The 24,572-nt window shown below is 29.2% G+C and overlaps 6 protein-coding genes across 10 annotated transcripts; 2 read left to right on the top strand and 4 right to left on the bottom strand.

The window, feature by feature from the left end:
* Positions 1-600: 600 nt before the first annotated feature.
* On the bottom strand, positions 601-2,508 carry LOC126857178 (uncharacterized). The gene is made up of 6 exons (XM_050606371.1): positions 2,323-2,508; positions 1,603-1,759; positions 1,354-1,522; positions 1,146-1,267; positions 944-990; positions 601-702 (listed from the first exon to the last, which is right to left on the bottom strand). The coding sequence occupies exons 1-6, from the start codon at positions 2,506-2,508 to the stop codon at positions 601-603; spliced, it is 783 nt and encodes a 260-aa protein (XP_050462328.1).
* Positions 2,509-2,767: 259 nt separating this feature from the next.
* LOC126856978 (zinc finger CCHC domain-containing protein 10-like) lies at positions 2,768-4,876 on the top strand. Its single transcript, XM_050606034.1, has 3 exons — positions 2,768-2,934; positions 3,035-3,184; positions 3,514-4,876. The coding sequence occupies exons 1-3, from the start codon at positions 2,900-2,902 to the stop codon at positions 3,761-3,763; spliced, it is 435 nt and encodes a 144-aa protein (XP_050461991.1). The 5' UTR covers positions 2,768-2,899; the 3' UTR covers positions 3,764-4,876.
* Positions 4,602-9,956, bottom strand: LOC126856903 (DNA replication licensing factor Mcm2). The gene is made up of 15 exons (XM_050605897.1): positions 9,717-9,956; positions 9,230-9,402; positions 8,872-9,035; positions 8,632-8,714; positions 8,380-8,562; positions 7,879-8,090; positions 7,581-7,773; positions 7,286-7,489; positions 6,893-7,124; positions 6,561-6,811; positions 6,069-6,233; positions 5,694-5,999; positions 5,306-5,488; positions 5,049-5,204; positions 4,602-4,743 (listed from the first exon to the last, which is right to left on the bottom strand). The coding sequence occupies exons 1-15, from the start codon at positions 9,717-9,719 to the stop codon at positions 4,615-4,617; spliced, it is 2,637 nt and encodes an 878-aa protein (XP_050461854.1). The 5' UTR covers positions 9,720-9,956; the 3' UTR covers positions 4,602-4,614.
* A 1,065-nt stretch (positions 9,957-11,021) lies between these two features.
* On the bottom strand, positions 11,022-15,904 carry LOC126856921 (CTP synthase-like). The gene is made up of 11 exons (XM_050605938.1): positions 15,554-15,904; positions 14,014-14,184; positions 13,815-13,900; positions 13,528-13,659; positions 13,176-13,340; positions 12,758-13,045; positions 12,552-12,640; positions 12,150-12,448; positions 11,861-11,968; positions 11,518-11,733; positions 11,022-11,330 (listed from the first exon to the last, which is right to left on the bottom strand). The coding sequence occupies exons 1-11, from the start codon at positions 15,717-15,719 to the stop codon at positions 11,230-11,232; spliced, it is 1,821 nt and encodes a 606-aa protein (XP_050461895.1). The 5' UTR covers positions 15,720-15,904; the 3' UTR covers positions 11,022-11,229.
* A 682-nt stretch (positions 15,905-16,586) lies between these two features.
* LOC126856948 (TBC1 domain family member whacked-like) lies at positions 16,587-19,687 on the top strand. 4 transcript variants are annotated; one of them, XM_050605988.1, is made up of 5 exons: positions 16,587-16,755; positions 17,600-17,765; positions 17,835-18,402; positions 18,764-19,033; positions 19,202-19,687. In XM_050605988.1, the coding sequence occupies exons 2-5, from the start codon at positions 17,614-17,616 to the stop codon at positions 19,304-19,306; spliced, it is 1,095 nt and encodes a 364-aa protein (XP_050461945.1). In that variant the 5' UTR covers positions 16,587-16,755; positions 17,600-17,613; the 3' UTR covers positions 19,307-19,687. The 4 variants fall into 4 exon arrangements, with proteins under 4 accessions (XP_050461945.1, XP_050461942.1, XP_050461943.1 ...); XM_050605985.1 differs by having other exon boundaries at positions 16,588-16,755; positions 17,597-17,765; XM_050605986.1 differs by lacking the exon at positions 16,587-16,755 and adding an exon at positions 16,764-17,310 and having other exon boundaries at positions 17,597-17,765.
* Positions 19,688-19,947: 260 nt separating this feature from the next.
* Positions 19,948-23,043, bottom strand: LOC126856954 (uncharacterized). 2 transcript variants are annotated; one of them, XM_050605997.1, is made up of 4 exons: positions 22,590-23,043; positions 21,590-22,495; positions 20,884-21,171; positions 19,948-20,385 (listed from the first exon to the last, which is right to left on the bottom strand). In XM_050605997.1, the coding sequence occupies exons 2-4, from the start codon at positions 21,944-21,946 to the stop codon at positions 20,125-20,127; spliced, it is 906 nt and encodes a 301-aa protein (XP_050461954.1). In that variant the 5' UTR covers positions 21,947-22,495; positions 22,590-23,043; the 3' UTR covers positions 19,948-20,124. The 2 variants fall into 2 exon arrangements, with proteins under 2 accessions (XP_050461954.1, XP_050461953.1); XM_050605996.1 differs by having other exon boundaries at positions 21,590-23,043.
* Positions 23,044-24,572: the final 1,529 nt, after the last annotated feature.

The raw sequence follows: 24,572 nt of genomic DNA, 5'->3' as shown, positions 1-24,572 counted from the left end.
GCCATTCACATGTAAGTTGCCACAAAATTGGTGATACAATACAATCTGTTGTGATAAACTGTTAAACAGTTTCTAAAAAAAAAGTAAAGCAGAATACACAAATCGATAGACGGCACATAGTCCCCGTGGTTTGCAAGATAAATTTACGTAACACAATTGCAAACGCACAATACACTATTCTGAGATAATAATAAACATTTATCGAATAGTATATTGAGCAACACACAAAATATTGTGTTATGTGTAAAATAATTCCAAGAATGTAATATTAAATGTAATTCAGTGTACATTACGTAACTATACGAGACGCTGTATAAATATTTCTAAATATACAAATATATTATGAAATATTTTCCCGAAATTCATATTTCTTTGCTTCTTTTTGCACGACTACCTTTTGATTTTTGATTTTAAAAGATTAAATTATTATTAAAATTTATTCTTATATAATGTAAAACATGATATTCAAAGTAATAGTTAAAAATATATTTTATATTATTGCTTAATTAATGAATCTATATAATTCATAATGAAAAACTTTAATTATTTTTAATATTTGAATTTATATATGTGAAAAATATATAATTAAAAAATATATAATTAATAATTATCAATTATATGTCGACGATGCTGTTCAAATTTAATAGAAATTTCACTGCGCTTCTTTGGAGTAAAATTTTTATATTCCTCGCTGCATTTGAACTGTAATCATTATTAGAATGTTTTATTATTATTACAGGATACATAAAATAATTAACAAAAAAGGGAAATAAAACTTTATACATACTTCTGTAGATACATTCATTATCGTTCTTTCCGCAGTTTTCACGATATTTCTCTCAAGAGATAATTGAGGATATATTTTATTAGGAGATATAATTGTTATTTTTTTAGTAGGCATAAAATTCGATATGTTTTTTTTCAAGCACGATTTATTTTTTACTGATAATTTTTCCTTTTGATTACTACATGTTTTCTTGTTTATTGAATCTGCGGAACGATTGCAAAAATAACCGATGATATTATAAAAATCAATAGTATAGTATTGAAAATTAATATAGCAAGAAGAAATATTGTATCAATTTATTATAATAAATTTAATATATTGTATTATCGCGCCAAAATTATACTAAAATTGTATATACTTCCGTGACCTGTATCATTCATATGTCGTTTGATTTTATTTACACTATCAAAAATTACTTCGTCATGTATTGGTATTGATATCGCCGCGAATTCGCACGAAGATTCTAAAGGACTTATTAGTCTAAAATAAAAAAAAAATTTTGCAAAATTATTATATTTATTACAGAATATTGATTAGAATGAAATATTAAAATGTTGTAAAAGCACCTCAATAATTCTGTAATCTCATCAGCAATTAATTGTAATTTTTTTAAGATCATTAAGATACTCTCCATTTCTTGTTTAACATTTTTTTCACGATTTAAGCTAAATATTTCCGCTCTGATCGTATCAATTTCATTTATAAGATCAATCAATTCTGAGCTTTTTTCGACATCTAATAGAATTATTTTTTCTTTAATAAAAAAATCTAATCTTTTAAATTTTGATTATTAATCTTTAATGCATCAGTCATACCGTCTTTATCATTGTTTCTTTGCTTTGCGCAATGATCAGTTTTTTTAACAAAGGGGTAACATTTGAAGATATCAGAGAAATTATGTTCGTGGGAGAATTGCCATATTTGTTCGCAATATGAATCTTCTACTGACCACATTTGATAATTTAATTCTTTCTAAATTAATAAAAACATTAACATTTTGAAATATGTGATTTAACAATTCCGTTATATATCATGGTTAGTATATTTTAAAATGATCAATTATAATTATATAATTAAATCACCCGAAAAATTTTGAATCAGTAGACACAAGAAAAGTGCATTTAATAATAATGGAAAACTATAATCCTATATTTGATTTATTTTTTTATTGCTTTATAATCTTATCATCAGAATTCGTTTGATATTCACTGGCTGAATCCACAAGAAAATTTTCTCCATCAATTCACTAATAAAATGTAATTTACATCTGTAATAATCCAGATTTTTTAATATTCTCGAAAAATCATAAAATTTTATTATAGAAGAAGATATTTCAGCAAAAGATAAAAAAGCTAAAGCAAAAAGTAAATTATTAAAAAAAGCGATTTGCAGATAAAATTTTCGCGATTAAATTCATGATATTAGGAGAGCAAAAGAGTTAAAACAAATTAAAATAAAAAAAATTTTTTTCACATATTCTGCCAAGTGAATATTATGTATAAACAAGTTTTTCTCGATCAATTGTATACAAATACCAGCTTTTGTTTTTCTTCTTTTAACACTTTTTCCTTTTCCATAAAACTATTCTGATACATACTTATTGTATCTTTTATAATCCTTAATTCTACGCTTTTATATTCATATGTCATCAAAATAGACTTTGAAATAGCATTTTTTGAAGTAGCGTTGTTTGTGAAAACAATATTCTCTGAATTAATCATCTTTGTTATTTGCTATATAAAAATATCAATGTAAGATATTTGCACTTTGCACACAAATTTTAATTAGCTTGCAATATTTTAATTTAAAATTCAAATTATTATACTTCTAGATATCGAAGTTTGAAAACATAGAACATAGAATATAGATCATCGTCAGTGTAATTTTTGTGAAATGTCATTGGATAAGATTGCCGACCAATGAACACGCATATCGACAAATGAAAAGTTCTCATAATCCTAACGCGCATTAGAAACTACTACTTGGCGAACACTTGCAAATGAAAGATTCCTCGATATATAAACAAAAGTTTAGAATACGAGATACAGAAACGTGATCGTGCAATCGTTCATTTTGAAATCTCTTTGGTTATGATAAACTGATAAACTAATCATGAGTTCGAATGGTATAAAGTTGATGAAAAAAACGTAAGTATGCAATTTGTAATGCGAAAGTAAAACATTACGATATAAGAGCGACAATATAACTAACGCTTGCAATTCTTTTGATTTTTCTTCAAATTTACAGGGACCCATTTCCGCAAGGAATTCGTTGTCAGAAGTGTCTGGAAATGGGACACTGGAGTTACGAATGTAAAGGCAAAAGGAAATATTTGCATAGATCCTCTCGCACATCGCAATTAAAGAAGGCCTTGCAACAGCAACAGGATGACAATATGTATGTTATCTAGTTCTTTTCATTACATATACATAATATTTCCCTTGACATATCATGCTTTTTAAAATATTTGAAAAGATAACGATTTTTCCAGCTTTTAAAGAAACAGGAAAAAATATTTTTGTGTCAAGAATATTATTCATCAAGTTAGATAATAATGTTTCTACTTTCTTTTTTTTAATGTATGCTTAGAAGAAAATGTGCAATAAATAAAATATATACAATATTAAAAATGTCAAACACTTGATCTTGATATGAGAGATGAAATATTATCTACATTATCTATACTTGAATAAGTTTAACAGATTTTAAATATATTGTATTTTTAGTCAGGTGCAAAATAAAGAAACAAAAAAGAAGCATGTTAGAAAGAAAATGAGGAAAGAAGAATCCAGCAGTTCGAGCGACACGAGTTCTTCTAGCAGTGAAGATTCTAGTAGTAGTGAAAATAGTAGCAGCAGTTCATCATCAGATAGCGAATCGGACTCTAGCGACAGTGTATCTAGTAGTAGTAGTAGTAGTAGTAGCAGTAGTAGCAGCAGTACTAGTAGTAGCAGTTACAACTCCTATAAAAAATAACATAGATCAGACAATAAAGCCAAGAAGAAAGTCCCTTCTGATTACTTTATCATGTTTTTTTATATGATAATTATTGTTCTATGCAAAATTATTTTGCCACCAAACAATTTTGATGAAAAAAAGGTAAAAACTAAAACAAAAAATATAGAACATGTAAGAGAACTTGAGAAATTTGTTTTATCTGCAGTATAAGTACACATATGTGATTTGCAAAATTAAGTATTTTTTCTCACAAGTTAATCTGTATATAAAATATACTTAGTTAATGTAAGATCTTTTTTCAAGTAAGTTCATTTTTTGAGTGCTTAACTATTACGTTAAAATTATTTGTGACACTTCTGTAAATTCAATTTTTATATATGTATAGTGATATACACAATTTTATTACATAGGTATAGATATGAAATATGTATACTGATACATATATAGCTTATTATAAGATTTTTTTCATCACAAGATATAAAGCATAAATTTTCTTGCATTGCATTAATCATGTTATTTTCATAAAACTTTTAAAAATTTTGATATTGAATGTAATTGTGAAGATCTATTGCTAGTTATTATATAGAGTGGATATTTAAATATAAAGCATTATTTTTGCTACTATTGCATGCATACTTAAATATAACAGAACTAAAAAGTTTGATTTGTTATGAATATAATTTATTATATTTAATGAAATGTCGCAATACTTATGTAACAATGTTGAACAATGACATGGAACAAATCATTATTATATCAGGCATTTCAATGCAATATAAAAATTTTACACATAAGATAAAAAAAATTGTTATACATATATATTTAATTCAAATATTCATGTGAAAAAATATAACATCGCTGTTTCCAGATCAATCTTCGATACCTTCAGGCAGAGTCTGTATTATTACTTTCCTCCTTGGTTCATAAACGAAATTATTTGTCTTGAATATGTCACTTTCATAAAATGGATGCAAATTGTGTATGTCAATTTGTTTTGCCTGCAACTCATAAATCATTAATATTGATGTAAAATATACTAAAATGAGCTTTTTTCTTATATAACAATTAATGCGAAAAAGTGAATGAAAATTATAAGAATTGAATATTTGAATAAAAAGATTTTTATTGATATATTTGTGATGTTAAAAATAATGAAGAGACATAAGATTTATGTATAAATTAGATATGAAAAATAAAATAAGATAAAAATCTTTTTAGGCCAAGCCGTTGAAATAACTTGCTGTTTATTATATACTTGTTAACTCAATGTTATTTTCAAATTGAACTTAAATCCTTTAATTACCCGTTCCAATAGATCCTTTTCTGAAATTTCGACAGTCGTAATACGTCCGCCATGTAAAGCTTTTTGAAATGCTAAAGTGTCTAAAGTGATTTGACGTAATATGTAATATAGGAGTTCACCATGATCTTTTTTATATGACAGATATTTCTGGAACGTCTGTAATAAAATTTACATATTTATTAGAAAAAAATTTAGATCTTTTTTCAGATTAAGTACAGATTGAAACTACATATGAAAAAAAGAAAATAAAGAGATACCTGACGCATAGATTTCATAACAGAATACTTTTGTGTATCTACAAAACTATCGAGAACTATTCTAATGGCGAGATTCATATCACTTTCTTGAACGTGATCTCTTAAGTGCATCTTGGCACTAGCTTCTGCCATACGAATAATACTTTCTATATGACGTACGGTAATCGGCAAGCTTCCGGTCGCCTGTAAATAACGAAAATATATATGTAACATATAAAACTTCTTAACTTTTAAAAATAGAGTTTATGTATAATATACATTTCCTTAATCAATTTTTCAAGATTATTTAAGAATATATATATATATATATATATATATATATATATATATATATATATATATATATATATAAATAGATATAGGTAGCATTTTTGTTTTACTGACTCACCAAACTTTCCTGCCTCAATTGACTATATAATTTAGCAACTTTGTCTTGATCAATATTAGTCAGTTTTGGATGTACATTCTGCTTTGCGTAAACGATATACTTTTTGAGAAGGTCTTGTGGAATACATAGACTTTGTGTGATGGCATCCAACTCTACGGTCTGTGTTCTCTCTGTGCTTGTCGGATGATGCTTAATGTGTGAGTTAACGACAAACTTGGCTAGATGACGATCCTGCATAGGATCGATCTCATCTTTGACTATACACAACACATCGAATCGCGAGAGAATTGGTTCCGATAAATCCACCTGCATAAAATTTTACAAATCATGATTTTATATGAGAAAGTAGAATTAAAAGATGTTACAAATGCATACATTTTCTGCAAAGGTCATACTGGGATCGTATCGACCACCGATAGGATTAGATGCTGCTATCACTGCGCATCTGGCATGAAGAGATGTAACGATACCAGCCTTTGAGATAGAAATACTTTGCTGCTCCATAGCTTCATGGATAGACGTTCTATCTTGATCGTTCATCTAAGAAAAATAGAAATTACAATGTGCCTTTAATAATTATTCCTAACTGTGATCTAAATTTTATACTTTATACATTATATATATATATATATATATATATATATATATATATATATAAAATGTGTTAAGTATATCTACATATCAATAATTTAATCAATAAATAAATCAATAATTTACATTAATATTGTATTAAAATTATAAATGTTAATTATCAAAATATTTACTTTGATACTTATGATATTATCATTATCAATATTTTTTTAATATACATATATGCCACTAATATACATATATATTACTATAGCCATATATAAATTATATAAATACTTTGTCGAACTCATCGATGAGACATATTCCATGATCAGCAAGGACCAAAGCCCCAGCTTCTAAGGTCCATTCTTTACTGACAGGCGATCTTCTTACATAAGCGGTCAAACCAACCGCTGAGGCACCCTGACCTGTCGTGAAAACTACTCTAGGTGCCACTTTTTCCACATATTTCAAAAACTGCGATTTAGCAGTGCCAGGATCGCCGCACAATAGGACGTTTATGTCACCGCGAACCTTGTGCTTGTTGCCTACATATCGCAATATTCAACATAAACAATAAGAGAGCATATTTTTAGATTTATAAAATGATTGAAATTTAAAATAAGTACCAGGATTTTTTGGTTCACCACCGAATATTGTCAGTGCTAAAGCTCTTTTAATATTCTCATGTCCATAGATCGAAGGCGCCATACTTGCGACAATACGATCCGCGATTCGCTGATCTTTACTCAGAGCGAGTATACTCGAGATGTCCTCTTCCGTCAGTGAATCTACAATTTCTTTCGAATCTTTCACGAATAAATGATTAGCTAACAGTACTGTGGAGAATACCGGGAAACCCTAAGAAATAGAAACATAATAAATTAGAAAATTTCCTCTCATAAAAGTTATAAAGGATTATTATTCCAAGATGTATGGATGCTGTAGAGAGGATAGAATAAATACTAAGAAAAGCAATGAGATATAATTACCTATAATATAAATTAAAAATTTAATTTTACCTGTTCAGTATTCAAAGAACCATCGTAATTATTTGTGTAAATAGCGGTAACATCTATCTCATCTCCAGGTTTACAGCGATCACAAAGGTCAGACAGTAGAATGCAATCTTTGCTGCGCGGTATTCTGCCAGCGGGTATTCTACCCGGTGATTCTTGTACCGTTATCTTTTGATAGTTTCTATATATAGTTTGCTCCATATTGATCTAAAAGATTTATAATTATATTCACACAAATAAGAATAATATATTTTAATAAAATGGTAATATAAATTTAAAATATAGAACTTTGATTTACCATGAATGGACCAATGCTTTGACACTCGGGACATGAGCCCGGTTTGACTTCTGTGTTTTGGGTTTGAACAAACGGTCCGAGAACGTAACCGCATTTCGTACAATCGTATTTCACCACCGATAATTGCGGCAAGACACCCGTGGTCGCCGTTACAACTCCAAGAGTTCGAACTAGTTGATTCAAATGGAGTTTTCTATTATAACAAAGTAAAAGTAACATTATTTTAATATACTATTTGTATTGTTGCATATAAATAAAATAATATTAGTTGAAATAAATACCAAATATACATCTTTACCTGAACGTACGTAATTCTTCAATTAATGGCAATTCGGATATTCTCACATGAATTTCTGATGTGACTCTCTCATAACTAGGGAAAATTGTCAGCACCAATTCTTTTGCAACTTCGTCGAATATCTCGAGCATTTGAAACGGTGCCTCTGGTAAAAAATAGGCCAAAACATGTTCCTTACTGGCAAGAATGGGAAATTCCACTATGAAACTCGACTATTAAAATAAAAAAAAAAACACAAAGTCTTCATAAAATAAAAACACTGTTAAGTAGATTTGATTTGTCATGAAATAAAAATAATTATTACACTTTTACAAAAATAAAAAAAATTTTATATTAAAAAAATATAAAATATTACCATTTTTATCCTAAAATATCCTCAATTAAAATAAAATTATTATATGATTCCAAAGTTTATCACAAATAAATTAAAAATAAAATTAAGAAAAATTTTAAATTACAGCTTTTTATTAGAATTATATGTATATGCAAGATTTGATATACCTGATTGCTCTCACACATATGGCGAATACGTTCTTTATACATATATTGTCCCTTGGAATTTGTATGACTACGAAGAAAGCTTTTAAAACGATTCGAAATTTCTGTTTGTGGTCCTAGCATCATCACCCATTCCTTCACTGAGTGTCCTTTAGTATCCTCTAAGTTTTCAATGGATTCAATCATCTGAAATAAAGAAGAACACATTATTAAATGATTATATAACATTTATACATAATATGGAAAGATTATTACTTCTGCATCATCTATTATGCCAGCAGCAGCCTTTTCAGCTATTCGTCGTTTGCGTGCTTGGACATCTTCTTCATCACTTTCATCTAGAAGCATAAAAAAGTTTAGTTTTAAAAAATATTCCTTAATTTTATAAGCACGTTTTTCTAGATTTTATAAATTGTTCTATATTAGAATTGATTTAGCTTTATAATTTATAATTAATACTTTGCCCTTTACTTTGAATAAAAAATAAAAAGTTACCATAAAGCAGATCGCGATCATCTCTTATAATACCAGCCACACGATCTCTTTTTCGCATTTCTGTTTCTGCAGCTATACGTTCACCCTGAGACAATTCTGAGTATTCTGAATCATCAAGTAGATTGGGATCGTATCTATCCAGTGCTGACATAGGTCGATAATCCCTGTCATAAGAAAAACAATAATTATTGTTGCATTCTAATTTTTTTTTTCTGTTTTACACTATAAAATATATATGTAATATTTTAATATTTAGTTTTTTTTAAATATCAAGTATTAGTTTAGGTATATATTATAAGTTATTACTTTTCCTATGTGTTACATCAAAACTAATATATTAAAAATGTCAAATCCTTACGCCTCCATATTATCTCCGAATAATTCCTCTCCTTCTTCCTCTTCCTCATTATTAGCATCATTATCTTCACCAAATAACTCAGATTCATCTTCAAATGGTTCATCTATATTAGGTGCAGGAGAAGTCATTGCTTCAGTGTGCCGTTCAGAATGTACAGGAGAACTTTGTTGACTCTAATAAATGCATATAAAATTAAATATTATCTCATTTTTCTGAATTACAAAAGTATATAGTATATGATATTGCTATTTAATACATTTATTATGCATATATATATATATATATATATACATAACAATACTATAATATGCATAATAATATACCTAATAACATAAATAATATATTACATTTATATATAGCATCTTTTTATAAATTATAGATATAATATATTCAATACATATATAACATATTCTTAACAAAGATCAATAAAGATGTTTTATTTGCATCTATAATTGTTACTCATTTTATTCATTTGTATATACTTTACCATGTTTTCGATATGCTTTTGCCAGAAATCAGAAACCGTTTTTATATTATGCTTTTTATATTACGAGGAACTCGGTATAATTATAACTGATATAAGTTAACGTTTTCTTTGTTGTTACTAATAAAATTGAGAAACTAAAAATATATATCAAATCGTCAAACACACGTTACACAGCCGTCAACATAAAGTGACTGAAAAATAATATTTGGCGGGAATATCTTTGTAAAACAGGTAAAAGCATAAAAGCTATATAGTTTTGCCATAGACTCTCCAGTCATAAAGAAAGGTATGTGTATGAATGAAATTTTTAACCAATAGAATGTGCATGTCCAGAATTGACAAATCAAATGTAATATAAGTTAGTTTCATATCTACATATTGTAAATTAAAAAAGATATTGTAGATATCGTAAATTTTTATATACATATTTTATGTACATACACATAACAATATTTCTCTTAAAAAAATATAGATATTTAAAATTTTTTTTTGAATTTTTTCTTTATTTGCATTGCTTTCTATAACAGAATTTTTTTAACATATAAAAACTTTAAATTTGAAAATTTAAGCTCAAATATGAGTAAAATATCAAATGGACATAATAATAAATAAAAAGATACAAATTAAAATTTTAAACACTGCAATCTTTCAGAAATTGGATTTTTATTTATTATTTTTTTTCATTAATGTTGTGTCAATAACAAGACTATGATGAATTAATTATTGCTATAATTTAAATCATTATATAACAAACGAAGCAAATCATACCTTTTTAGAAAGAGATTGATTTTAGGAAGATTGATTTTCGCTTGTATATAATAAAATTTAATTTTTAAAGTCTAGATTCATATATTTCATTTTATCTGAAACATTAATTTTTTTTTATCACTACATACAAACACACAAAAAATTTTTATGTTCAAACATAACGTATAATTTATTATAAAATATAAAACTTATAATATTTAATAAAATTGGTATTAGGTATACATCATACCTTATATACGATTTAATGTACATGAAATTATAATAAAATTATAATATTTCAGGACACTCTCTCTCTTTCATCCTGGACACTTTGTACGTATAAAAAACCAGCTTGTTAATATAAAAAATGTACTTTGAATACTGCACTTTCAATTAGAATAATGTATTATATCATAAAAACGATTTACTCTGACAACACTAAGTTATTAAAATCATATAAATTTTACTATGTGGTATAAGAAAATTTGATGTATTAAAATGATAAAAACGATAAAATTTTTTATGAGAATCTGCTTATATATATATATATATATATATATATATATATATATATATATATATAGTATATAACAAAAAAACACGAGGTTTCATAGTAACTTAATATGTACAAATATACTTATCACATTCATGTGTGTATCATATTTCAATTTTTAATTATATATTATGTAAGATTAGAGAAAGATATGTAGAGCAGATTATAGAAAAATGGAATGACACAAGATAAATTTGCTATAATAAATTATACTCAATACAAAGTATCATTGAGTTCTGACATATTACTACCACTTCTACTAGCATTACTAGACAATTGCAATTTTGACACTCTCTCCAACATGTAGTCATCGTCTGTAACAATCAACATAACAAATAAGTTGTAGGAATTTGCATGCAATTAAAACTATGTCTAGCTTTTACATTATCATATATTTTATATATATGTATGTGTGCATAATTATACTAATTATATTAATTTAATATAAATTAATGTAAATTTTTATTTTTATATATCTTTTTCTATTTATTTCATTATTACCTGATTCATTATCGCTCTGTTGGCGAGGTGAAAATTTACACCCTCGTGCTACATAATATTTCAGTTTGCCTACACTGGCTAAAATTAAACCGAGGAACGGCGGTGAGGGTTTTAAAGGCCTTGATAGATACTCAGGATGAAACTGCGTAGCTACATAATAAGTATGTCCTTCCAATTCAGCGATTTCCATTCTTATATTTTCATCATCATCACGACCTTTAAAAAAAATGTTAGACTATATAGCTTATACCATTATCTTATCTATTATGTATAATTAAGATTGCCTATTGTATTTAATAAAATTATAATTTTATTGTGTGTGAAAAAATGCAATATAACTTACCTACAAATTTTAAACCTGCTGCTTCTAAATCTGGAATATAATCTGGATTTATTTCGTATCTATGCCTATGTCTTTCTTCTATGACATCTTTATTGTCATACAATTTCTCTGTAAAAAAATATTAAAATAAAATATATACATATACATACATACATACATACATACATATATATATATATATATATATATATATATATATATATATATATATTAAAAATATCAAATATATATTGTGACATAGGAAAAGGAAAATTCATCTTAGTGTAAAAACATAGCATCTATTACTTACTTAAGACCGAATTATTGTTGCAGAAACGCGTTTGTCTCTTGCCAAGTCTCATAGTTCCCCCCATAATTCCCTGATTGTGCTCTGGCATGTCTATTACCACAGGACTACTAGTATGTGGATCAATTTCTGTAGAGTTCGCCGATTGAAGATTCAATACGTTTCGCGCTAATTCAATGACCGCCGCTTGCAGACCCAGACAGATACCAAGGAATGGTTTGTTGTTTGTTCTGCACCATCGACAGGCCTCTATCTTTCCTTGCAATCCCCTTTTACCAAAGCCACCCGGTACAATAATGCCACTAAAACAACAATTATCTTCATTAAAAAATTATCACAACAAATTATCTTCATTAAAAATTATGGATATAAGCAAAGTACAGATCTATAAAAATTAAAACTTACTTGCTTTTACAAAGCTGTTGCCAAGCCTCATGATATAAGACTGGATTTTCCATTAATGTAATTTGCTCTAGATTAGCAGCTTCAATAAACTGCAATAATATTATTGCATAATCATTCAGAAAATAATAGTATAATAATTGTAATATGTATTACAAGTGTAATATGTATTACAAAATTATATATATTTCAAATAATTGACACAGTACCGTCAAGTTCAATTTATAACCCGCCTCAATGGCAGCATGTTGTAATGCTTTTGTAACAGAAGCGTAAGAATCCTCGAGTTTTGTATATTTTCCCACTAGAGCGATGTTAACATCTTTCCGCAAATGATCCACGCGATCAGCTAAATCTCGCCATTTTCGCATAAAGGAACGCGGGCGCGGCATTCCGATATTCAGTTGCAATCGATCATTGAGAAATTCTATAACACCCTGATACTCCATAAGAAGAGGTACTCGGTATATGGACGTTAAGTCGTGAATAGTGATGACCTGCTCAAAACATTTAATGTCATTTAATATTAATATCAATTAATTTCTTAATTTCAAACATTTAACAATTATAATTAATCAATTACAGTTTATTTCTTTATTAAAAATATTTTTTATTGTTGATAATTACCTGTTCTGGAGCGACATGACAAAAATTTGAAATTTTTTCCTTGGCGGAATTACCAATAGGCATTTCCGATCTACAAACTATAAGGTCGGGTGATAAACCTAATCCACGTAACTCCCTAACACTAGATTGCGTTGGTTTTGTCTTGGGTTCGCCTGTTGATTTTGGCTAAAAAGTATTTTATATTTCAGTAATTATTTAAAAATTGCCTTCGCAAAAACGTTTAGGGAGTTTCACAAAAATTCAAGCAGTTTCAAAAATCATGCATTTATTATTGAATGCATAAAATATAGAAGAAATATTTAAACGGGAATGTAACCTGTGTGTAAAGATTGTAGGCATGTAACGCAGTTACCTGTGGCACTAAAGATACATGGGCAACACAGAAGTTTTCTTTCTTCACTCTAAATTGAAACTGTCTAAATGCTTCTACAAATGGCATCCCTTCTATGTCACCTATTGTGCCACCCAATTCCACTATGCAAACCTAAAAAAAATTATTAATAATTATGTAATTAAAATTGTATCACATATAATATAAAGAATATTATATAAATTAATATCTTCTGGAATTATGTAATATACTATGTTATATATTAAAATAACATTATATATTAAAATAATTCATATTATTAGCAATACCTCTGGTTTAGCTCCATCTTCTGTTACAGACTGATTTGCAACTCTTTCCACCCATTCCTGAATAGCATCAGTGATGTGAGGTACAACTAAAAAATAATATCGGATTTTTTTTAATTTGTGCAACAAATTTAACATTGTTTCTTTCTCTCTCTCCTTTTTATATATGTAAATATGCAATATTACAAAGATAGAGATATACCTTGTACTGTTTTTCCTAAGTAATCTCCATGTCTCTCTTTTGTAATAACATGTTGATAAATTTTTCCTGTTGTTATATTATTGTCCTTATGAAGAGTAATATCCAGGAAACGCTCGTAGTTGCCCAAATCAAGATCCACTTCACCACCATCGTCGAGTACATAAACTTCTCCTGTTGTACAGAGTAAACAAAAACTTTGCAGTAAGAAACATAAGCAAAATTAAAAAGACAACAGTGGATGTGTCTATAGAGAATCAGTAACATAAGATGTTTCTCTTCGAGGAATGCTTTTACCGCTTACTTGATTGAACAATGGAATGTGGTGATAAGCATCAAGTTTCATTGGACATTAGAAATTATTTCTAAAGGATGAATGAAATTGCAAACATATTTATATAACAATTACTATTTTCTAATAATTGTTAATTTAATGATCAACAATGCTGACTGCTTCAAATATATTATTAAACTTTATCTTTATTATAAAATTATATGAAAAATTATATGAAAAATAATTTAGTACTAATTTGATCCTATGTGCAATTAATTTAATTATATATAATTTTACAGAAAATGTTAAGAATATTATTGTATTACTTTAATTTTATTAATAATATATAATATATAATATAATTATACAATTTTTAAAAATAAGTCTTATACATAAATTATTTTAATATCAACTTTAATGTTAATTTTTTTAATTGTGTTTTTTTCTCCAGCCCTACATTTTCTACCTATCTACATCTTTGAATAGAGGAAATGCAAGTATAGAACCGGAAGATGCCTAAATACATCTTCAGGACACGTGTAGAATATTTGCATAGAGATAGAGAAATAAATTAATATGGAGCTTAAAATGAATATTCTTCTATTATTGCGTTCAATATATATGCGTGATTGATTTAATTTGTATACATATATTTTATATGACTAAAAATTCATTTGATAGACCTTATTCGATAGACCTTAATTAATTGCTAATTAACAGCATGCAAAATGGCGCGAGCATATGGCCGAAAATTTTACCGCCATAAAGGCTTCACCGTGGCATTTAATTTATCGATTTTCGTTTAATTTTATCACATAAACATATAGTTTTATTCAGATAAAAAATTTTGTAATTTGCTTTCTTCTCTATCAATGATCAAAAAATAGACAGAAAACAGAAATAAATATATTGGCAAGACGATTTGAATTAAACCTCGCGCAACACATGTATATATATATATATATATATATATATATATATATATATATATAGTATATAATCCTTTATAAAATGTTTTAATAAATTATATTCAAATAAAGTAAAATTGTCTGTAATGTTAAAAAATGAGAAATTAGGAGCTACAATCGTGAAATGATCTCGCATGCAACTGCTATGATTGCAATAAAGTCCATTTTCCCGTATCAAAAGCACAGGAAATTGAACTCACTTTTATATCGATCGATTTCGAACATGCTAAGGAAAAAAACCGCTGTTCTTTCAGGAATGTAACATGGCACAGTAATGTGCAGAAATTAACATCGCGCTCACCGTGTTCATAGGGCGAGAACGTCCCGGCGTCGATATTGATGTAAGGATCAATCTTGATGGATGTCACGCGAATGTTACAGTGTTTGAGGATAGTGCCGAACGAGCTGGCGATGACGCCCTTGCCCACGCCGCTGATCACACCGCCGGTCACCAGAATATACTTCATGACTTGGCTAACTGATTCTTCGATGATTTGAGAGGAATATGAATACCTTCGCTGCAAGTTCGCAAATGTCGATACAACTCGGACATGAGTTGAACCGAACTCAACACCGCACTGTGTAAATCGTGGTGCTTAAAGGTCCTTAAGTACAGCACGATGCGCGATCAAGCGCGATGTGCCCGCGCTCGCGCGCTGCGGGATTTTTATAGGGAGTTTTCCAGCAAGACGACACTGTGTTACACAAAAACATTTTATTGGCTACATATTATCTAAACATCTTCTAAGATAAAATGAGCCAACAAAATGCTTTTGTGTAACTCAGTGTATGTTGTTGGAAAGCACCCATAGATAGACTAGGTCCCAAAGGTAAGCTTCGAATATAACGGTGCCCTGAGTCTCGAATCTATTTTTTTCCGCTTTCATCTGTGCTTGGTATACAATTTATTTATATTATTTAGTAAATAAATTCTGTTAACAAACAGGTGACAAATTTGAGTAAAAATAGTTGTCAAAACTACATTTTTTTAGCAACAAATTTTTAGCAGAATCTGCATTTGACAATATTATATTGAGGACACAAAATCGGGAAGAACTTCCGTCGAATCGACAGAATTTTATTTTTTATTTATGTATTTTTATTTCGTTTGTATCATATCTTTTTTTCATCTCCCTGCTATTCTCATATTTGATACGATTGTCTAGAACGTATTGTCTATGGCTAAACAATGATTTCGATTTTTGGACAAACGAGCGTAGCGCTCGATAGGAAATATTTGGAAACACATAAGAGTCTGCCTGCACAGTCGATATTTCTAATCCATACAATCACATGATCATCTACATATGCATTTTTCATAGCTGATGCAATACGTAGTAGCACGTAACAGGCGTACATAGTGCGTGACGCACATGTGTGTGTTGCGTATACAACTGTATACAACACAGTGAGAAATCTGTGAGAATTGAGAATCAAGTGAATTGTGCGTGGCGTGAATGCGCTCGTGACACCTCGAAATGTCAAATTCGGCGAAGATTTACGGCAAGTATCAGTTACCCCCGCGAGATAAAGGATACGCCTACTAGCGCATATTTCGCAGTTACATTCTCCCATTCGCAAATGTAAATATTTGCAGAGTGAAAGTATATAGCGTTCCATTATCTAGTATATATATACTGTGCCCAGATCAGAAAGAAAAAAAATCTCGTATTGGTTTGATCATCACTTCCCCCGTAACGTAGAGACGCGACACGAACAATATCCGCAATTAGTTGTCGCGTAAAACTGTACTTTGCTGTGCTTCCTGCATATTTATGATGACGGGAAATAGGGCTTGATTCTCTCTACGTGGACATTTAACTACCGTAAACTGTCAATTGTGAAGTAGGCGTAAATAGGCCCGCTATAGTGTGTGGCATGCGATGAAACAACGTGTAAAATGTATATCCATTCGACGAATCAATGTTTATTTCGAGTGTACAAAATAGAAATGTTGAGATAATTGGCTTACTGAATTATTTCACATATTACTTGCCCTGTGTTTGTTTTCTGACATGTTATGTATTTTACATATAGTGTTACACACACATATTTAGGGTAATATATTTTGTGTGATTTTGTGTCTCTTGTATTTCTGAAACATTACAGAATTTCTATTTTATGATAATCTATTTTATGCTTGTAACTAGTTGCGATTTTTTCCTTTAAAAATAATTATTTAACAATAAAGTAAATATACTGTGAATTAATAATAGGTGCAATTATATGATAATTATACAGTAATGTTATGTCATTCTATGTAATTGAGATTATATACTCATTGGGTTTGTATTTCTTCAATTTACTAATAAATATGTTTATATTAATGAACAATATTATTTAGAAGAGTAGAAAGATGCTATGGCTGCCATGGCTACATCACGTAATGATGAGGAGGAGCTGAATGGAGAAACTGAATCAGAGGCTAGTAGTATATACCAATGTGGCTCGGTGATCTCCACCGTACCTGATCGTCATGGATTCCTAGGTGGTTCGCAATACAGTCCTGAAAGGTGATTGCTTAGTTAATCCTGTAATGTGGCAAGGAATCTAGTTCAGTAAAATAATCATTGATCACATAGGAAGCAATCCATACCACCCGATGTAATACTGCGAAGAGAAAGAAAATGGATACAAATGCTGAATAATTGGAGCCTTTTCATGACAACCAATTACCGCAAAGTCCGCGAGAGATGTCGAAAAGGTATACCGCCTTCCGTGAGACTGCGCGCCTGGTTGAACCTTTGCGGTGGTCAACTTTTAATGAACGAGAATCCAAACTTGTACGAAGAACTGATCAAACGGCCCGGCGATCCCAAATACGTAGAGGATATAAAAAAAGATCTTCATCGCCAATTTCCGCATCATGAGATGTTCGTCGAGAACGCTCCTGGACAGCAAGAATTGTTCCAGGTCCTCAAAGCATACTCCATTCTAAACAGTAAAGTAGGCTACTGCCAAGCTCAAGCGCCTATCGCTGCGTTCCTGCTGATGCACATGCCAGCGGTGCAAGCGTTTTGGTGTCTCGTTGCAATATGCGACAAGTATCTCGTCGGATATTATAGTCAGGGCATGGAAACATTGCTGCGTGATGGAGACATTCTGTTTGCTCTTCTGAAGAGAGTCTCTCCTGTTGCATATAAACATTTAGTTAGTACATTTGAATTATTGTAAAATTTCTTAATACAATTGTAGGTGTATGTGAATATATATATATATATATATATATATATATATATATATACATATTTTATTTCAAAAAATAATTGCTTATTTATATTTTGAAAATATCAAAAATGAATATTTTAACTATACATGATAGAGAATTCTACTACAACTATTAAAACAATATTTTTATTCTTGAAAAAGTATGTGTATATATATTATTAAAAGAATGTCAGAATAATAGTGTCTAAGTCTAAACTGATTCAATTTTATTATTGTTAGGGATTGATAATATCATCACATACATATATATACACAGATAAATAGTTAAATATTCTCATTTCAGAAAAAACAAAAAATGGAACCAATTCTGTATATGACGGAATGGTTCTTATGCGTTTACACGCGTACGTTGCCATGGGAAAGTATTTTGCGCGTATGGGACATGTTCCTTTGCGAAGGTGTAAAAGTAATTTTCAAAGTAGGCCTGGTGTTGTTGAAGGGTAGTCTGGGTCGTACATCTCTCGTTAAGCGTTGCCCGACGACATATGAAACTCTCCAAGTTCTAAGAAACCCGCCACAACATATCATGGAAGAAGAAGCTTTAATTTATCAAGTAAATATTAATTTTTTTTATAATATATATATACATTACATTTAATAAAAATTTAAATGTATATGCGGCTGCAGAAATCTACAGAGAATACTCGGATCATATTTGTGTGTATGTGATAGAAAATATATACAAAAAATTTTGTTACATAATTATAATTTAATGTTGCAGATTCAGAGGTTGAACTTGAGCGAGGAGGACTTTGAATATGAGCATCAGAGGCAAATGTTGAAAAGAAAGGCAGCAGAGAAAGAAACTGCCAATCGAACTGACTGACAATTAAGTAGCTAGACCGAAATAGGGGGTGAAATATATATTTAACATATAATGCCCCAATATGTGCCTTCCCTTCCATTCTTCTGGTACTGTACAGATTCTGCGATTTGTATCTCTTCCTGTCGCGAAGCGAAGAGATATAGTGAAAACTGATAGGTACGTATATTTGCAAAATAGAGATTTTCCATATACTTCGTCCATGCATACGTACAAACGTCCACATTCCCCAAACAGCCAAAGTGCACTATTTATCTTTATTTCTTTTATTATTATTGTACTACAAAGAAGAGCACAACATTTGTAGACTTGCATAATACTATTTAATATTTTCATGATCGACTTATGTTTAATTACTGATGATCTTCGGTGGTCAATATACTATATCGATATTTATATATATGTACAAAAATTTATTTCATTTTTAAATAAACGTTATAGTATATAATAATGTTATATATAATACTATATAAATAAATATTATCTTTTGTTAATGTCAATCTTATATTAATTCTTATCTCTCTCGATTAAATATATAATATTAATTAATTCTAGATTCTTTTCTCTATGTCTTTATATAACTACATATATATTTAATTTCCTAACAAATACGGACTATAATTTTTGTCTCACTAATACGTTTAATATACTATTTCATATTAATATGTACATTAAATATTCCTTTTCTTATTTGCGTAATTTTTCTTTTACGGTCGATTCAAACATTCGCATAAATTTTAATTAATATATTCACTAATATTTTCAAAATTTTTGATATCAAAATGTGATAATTTTTATTTTATACGGTATCACACATATTCTCAGCTAGCTGTGCTGAAATTCTTCCAACGATTACGCCCGTCTATGGCATTCATTACGAAAGTTGTTAGACGCAAAAAATCGTCATTGTCTGCTACTCGTGCATTAAAAAGATCGAAGTGCGGCAATTTTGGTAGAAATAGTACACCCATCATGAACAGAACGGCCATGCTAATAAATGTGCCGATCGCTAGAAAAAGCGGATTCATAAGTTGCTTCTGAGTGTTCTCCGTACTTTCTGTGGCCGCGTACATTGGAACGAGCTGCAAAGAAAAAGCAAGCCACATGTATTCATTATTGACGAAAAAATTGATATAATAACAGATACAAAATATATGGAATAACTGTGAATATAGTTTTCTTAATAAATATTGGAATTTACACATATAATTAATGAAATTCGAATATAATTGCGTCTATACTTTTGATTCAAAAATTTGCGTCTATACTTTTTTCATAATCTAAATTTTTAATATATAATATAATATGTATAACAATTTAATTAGAATGTAATATAAATTTTTTTATCTTTTATATAATTCTTTTTGTTATTGAAAATACTACTGCATATCGACATTTCATATGCATGAAAAATGATTTCTAGCAATTTCTTGTGTTGACTTCTCGATGTTTTGCATAATATCACCGACATAAAACATGAATATACTGTACGCTCGTATAAATGTCTGGTTGTATACTAGGTGATCGAAAAAATCTCGACTCGCGCCTAACGGCGCAACAGGTTCGGGATTCTCCCTTACCGCAGCCTGCTGTTGATGATGATCTCCCTGCAACTCGGACGCAAAGCTCTTGAGCGGAAAGAAGTAATAGTTGTACAACGGGTATTTAACCGGTAGCTGCAGGTGACCGACCTGCGCGTTGCCGTTGCCGCCCGCGGCATTCAGTGCCTGCGTCAAAGTTGCGACGCTGATCGCTGATCCTTTTTCCAAGGCCTGTTTATACAATGCGGCCAGTTTTGCTCGTGTGAGCACCAGCGGCTCTGGCTGTTTTACCTTCGGATAACTGGCCGCAGCGGCGGAATCGCGTATCTGAAAAATTTGCAGATATCAGTACCTTGACAAATTAAGAAAGAAAAATTGTAGAAATTAATATATATATATATATTAATTTCTATATATATAATAAAGAAGTGCCTCTCATTTTAAAATAAATTTTAAAAGAATTTATAGTAATTTCCTTAATTTAGGCTGTTTATTTTTTTGCTATCTTGTCTATCTATCTCTCTTCTATTTTTAATTATTTGTAATTCCCAAAATGCTGATATATATATATATATATATATATATATATATATATATATATATATATATATATATATAGATAGATAGACAAGATAGCAAAAAAATAAACAGCCTAAATTAAGGAAATTACTATAAATTCTTTTAAAATTTATTTTAAAATGAGAGGCACTTCTTTTATTTTTATTAATTAGATTCATTCAAGTACCGCGTAATATTGTACTATATTGTTTGCGGCAGACTGCGCTTGTTCGGCAAATGCATTATTCACGATCGGTTTTTCCTGATGCCTGATGTCCTGATGAGCATTATTAGTGCTGAGCTTGCGATGTACATTATCCTGGCTATAATCGTCCTGATAGCCGGCATATTGATAATGATTCGCCGACAATCGATCATGCAATGTAATGCTATTAGACGGCACATTTAATTCCTGAAGCTCGATCATTGCCTTTTGAAGATACTCTCCGCTCGTTTCGGCACCACACAATCGAGTGTTGACAATGATCAATGATATTAATGTGATGAATCGCGAAGATGATTTTGATCTTCGCGATGAATTCATATTGAATTGCTCTTATGGGCTTTTAGTATTTATCGAGCAAAAGGATTTAACGGTTCCTTAATGTCTTTCTCTCATTGTTCGTGTAATTATTTCTCGGTGAAATATTCAGGACGTATTTAAATATATACCTCTATTTATTCAATAGTAATTATCAAGAATATTTTAGTTAATGAAATTTTTATATTTTTTCTTAATTCTTTCTAAATTACTTAGCATTAAATGTTATGTTAGCGTATTGTGTTGAAACATTACTATGAATAATTAACTCGAAAATTTTATGAAAACAAAATTGATTAAAGTTGATTATTATTATTCAACGTTTGTTCTCTATTATGATGATATAATGAAGTTTTCACAGAAAAAGGATCTTACATATTTAAAATTTAATTTAGAATATCTTCCAACATTGATGATGCAGCCGAAACACATTTTCATGTCCTAATATCACTTTATATTTTATTACTCATATATATATATTTTATAGGAATGTTTTAAATAATTTGTGTTTTATTATTTTCGTCACAAATATCTTCGATTATACGCGATTTTCTAAACAGTAGAAAGAATTAGATATAACAAAACATATGATATATCATTGGAATCAATTTACAATTCATTCGCATTAAGATAAGAATTCATTTACACTTAAGAGATCACGACACACGTAGTCTGGTATGCGTGTTTATAGCCGTCTGCGATAATCAAAGGGTTAAATAAATCAACCTATGTCGCAAACATAGCTTGAAATTACACATGCGATATCCGGACTTCTTTCGCAGTAGATATGTGATCGCATTGGATCGAAGACGCGAAAAACTCGTATGCTCGAGATGGATCGTCGAGCCCGTTCGCGAAGGTACTATACTGTGAATGAACTGAATTAACTTCTTTCACCGGTACATATTTCCCCCATACATTCGGCAAATTCTTGTGAAAAAGCGGATCGGTGGAAATGCTCAACAAATACTAATCATAATAATTTGATCTTACAAATCTATTAGATATGAATTTGTTAATTAAAAGAAATGTTACGATAACTACATTCTTGAAAGCTTTTAATCTCTTTTTTTAAATTCAGGGATTTTTATAAATTATAATATAATACTTATGAAAAGTCAACATTATATACTTTTATTTATTATATATTTTTATTTATTTATTATTATATATTTTTATTATTTCTACATATTAAAATGAGACTTACACACATAATAAATTTGTGTGTTTCTGTCTCACAAGAAATTGTTAATTATATAATAAACTTTTATTAATTTCTTTTGATCCATTGTTTTTTTAATTAAAGTTTGAGGGATTCCTGCAAAGTGTTACAATGCTATTTTTTATTCAAAATGACTTATTTGTACATATATTTATAGTATATTGTATTCTGCCTTTATCAGACCAGTATTTTATTCGATTCGATGTAGGAGTAATATAACGGATGTACCCGAAACCCTCGGAACCTAAATCGTATGATCCGTGACGATTTGCATGTGATGGTCATCGCTTGATGTAGAATATGTAACTGCAAGTAAATTTTTGATAATATCTATATTATTTATCGGCGTTTGATCGTCGATTTAGCACAATTATATCCTTCGTTGTGCCCCTAATCACGTTTCCTCAATCACGAATACAACCTGATACTCTGTTCATCTTCTCATGTAAAGAATCATTCGGCGATTATTACAGAACAAATTAATTTCGTGGAGGTTGAAAGAAAATTACCTATCACGAAAAGTTTAATTTTCAAGCTTGACTTACAAAATAAAAAATTAATATTTTTATTCTTAGAGGCAAAATTGATCTCCGAGAAGTATTTTAATTATAAATTTCTTCATCAAAATATATGCTGTTATATAGTTTCTTCAAATTTTAATTAAAAAATATTTAATGTATATTAAAAAATTAAATAAAAGAATATACATATATATTAATTAGTCTAACGTTGAGAAATAAACTAAATTTTAATATTAGATATAGGTTAAAAAAATTGAAATTAATTCATTAAAGTCTCTCATTAAAATTCTAATATATCTGAGTTATGAAATTTGGTAATTTACATTTTCAATTTGCTGTGATAGAAATTACTTGTAGATTCTAAATATTTGATGAATTCCACAAAGGTATGAAAATGCGCAGTGAATGTGGTTAATTGAGATCAAAGAGAAATGAAAAAATTTATAATTTCCGAAGCACCTCGCCAATCTTGTTTCGACGCGAGCAGACAGGATAAATTTACTTTTGGAATTTCGAATGTATGTCAATAACCCGATTTGCCCTGTGAATCTTCAGCGACCGTATAAAACTGAAACATTTTACTCGCACTTCGTTATTATTGAATAAAAGAAAATCACAACAATATTCGTGCAGCTACTGTAATAAATCGATAGCTTTATTTATGAAAAATGAAAAATTCGTATCGAAAAGCGCCGAGACAATAACGAAACATGCGGAATCGCGGTTCGTTGATCGACCGATACGAGCCGTTAAATGACACTATTGATTATCCATGATTATTATTGTTGTAAAAGATCTTCCGTCTCCATGAACTAGAAATCGTGATACACTCAACGAACACGATATATCCGCTTCCTATGTGAATTTTTCCTAATTAATTATATCG

Source organism: Cataglyphis hispanica, chromosome 20, assembly GCF_021464435.1.
Source record: "Cataglyphis hispanica isolate Lineage 1 chromosome 20, ULB_Chis1_1.0, whole genome shotgun sequence".
Taxonomy (NCBI): domain Eukaryota; kingdom Metazoa; phylum Arthropoda; class Insecta; order Hymenoptera; family Formicidae; genus Cataglyphis; species Cataglyphis hispanica.
The sequence above is the reverse complement of the archived record's forward strand: the minus strand, read 5'-3'. Positions and strand labels throughout refer to the sequence as shown.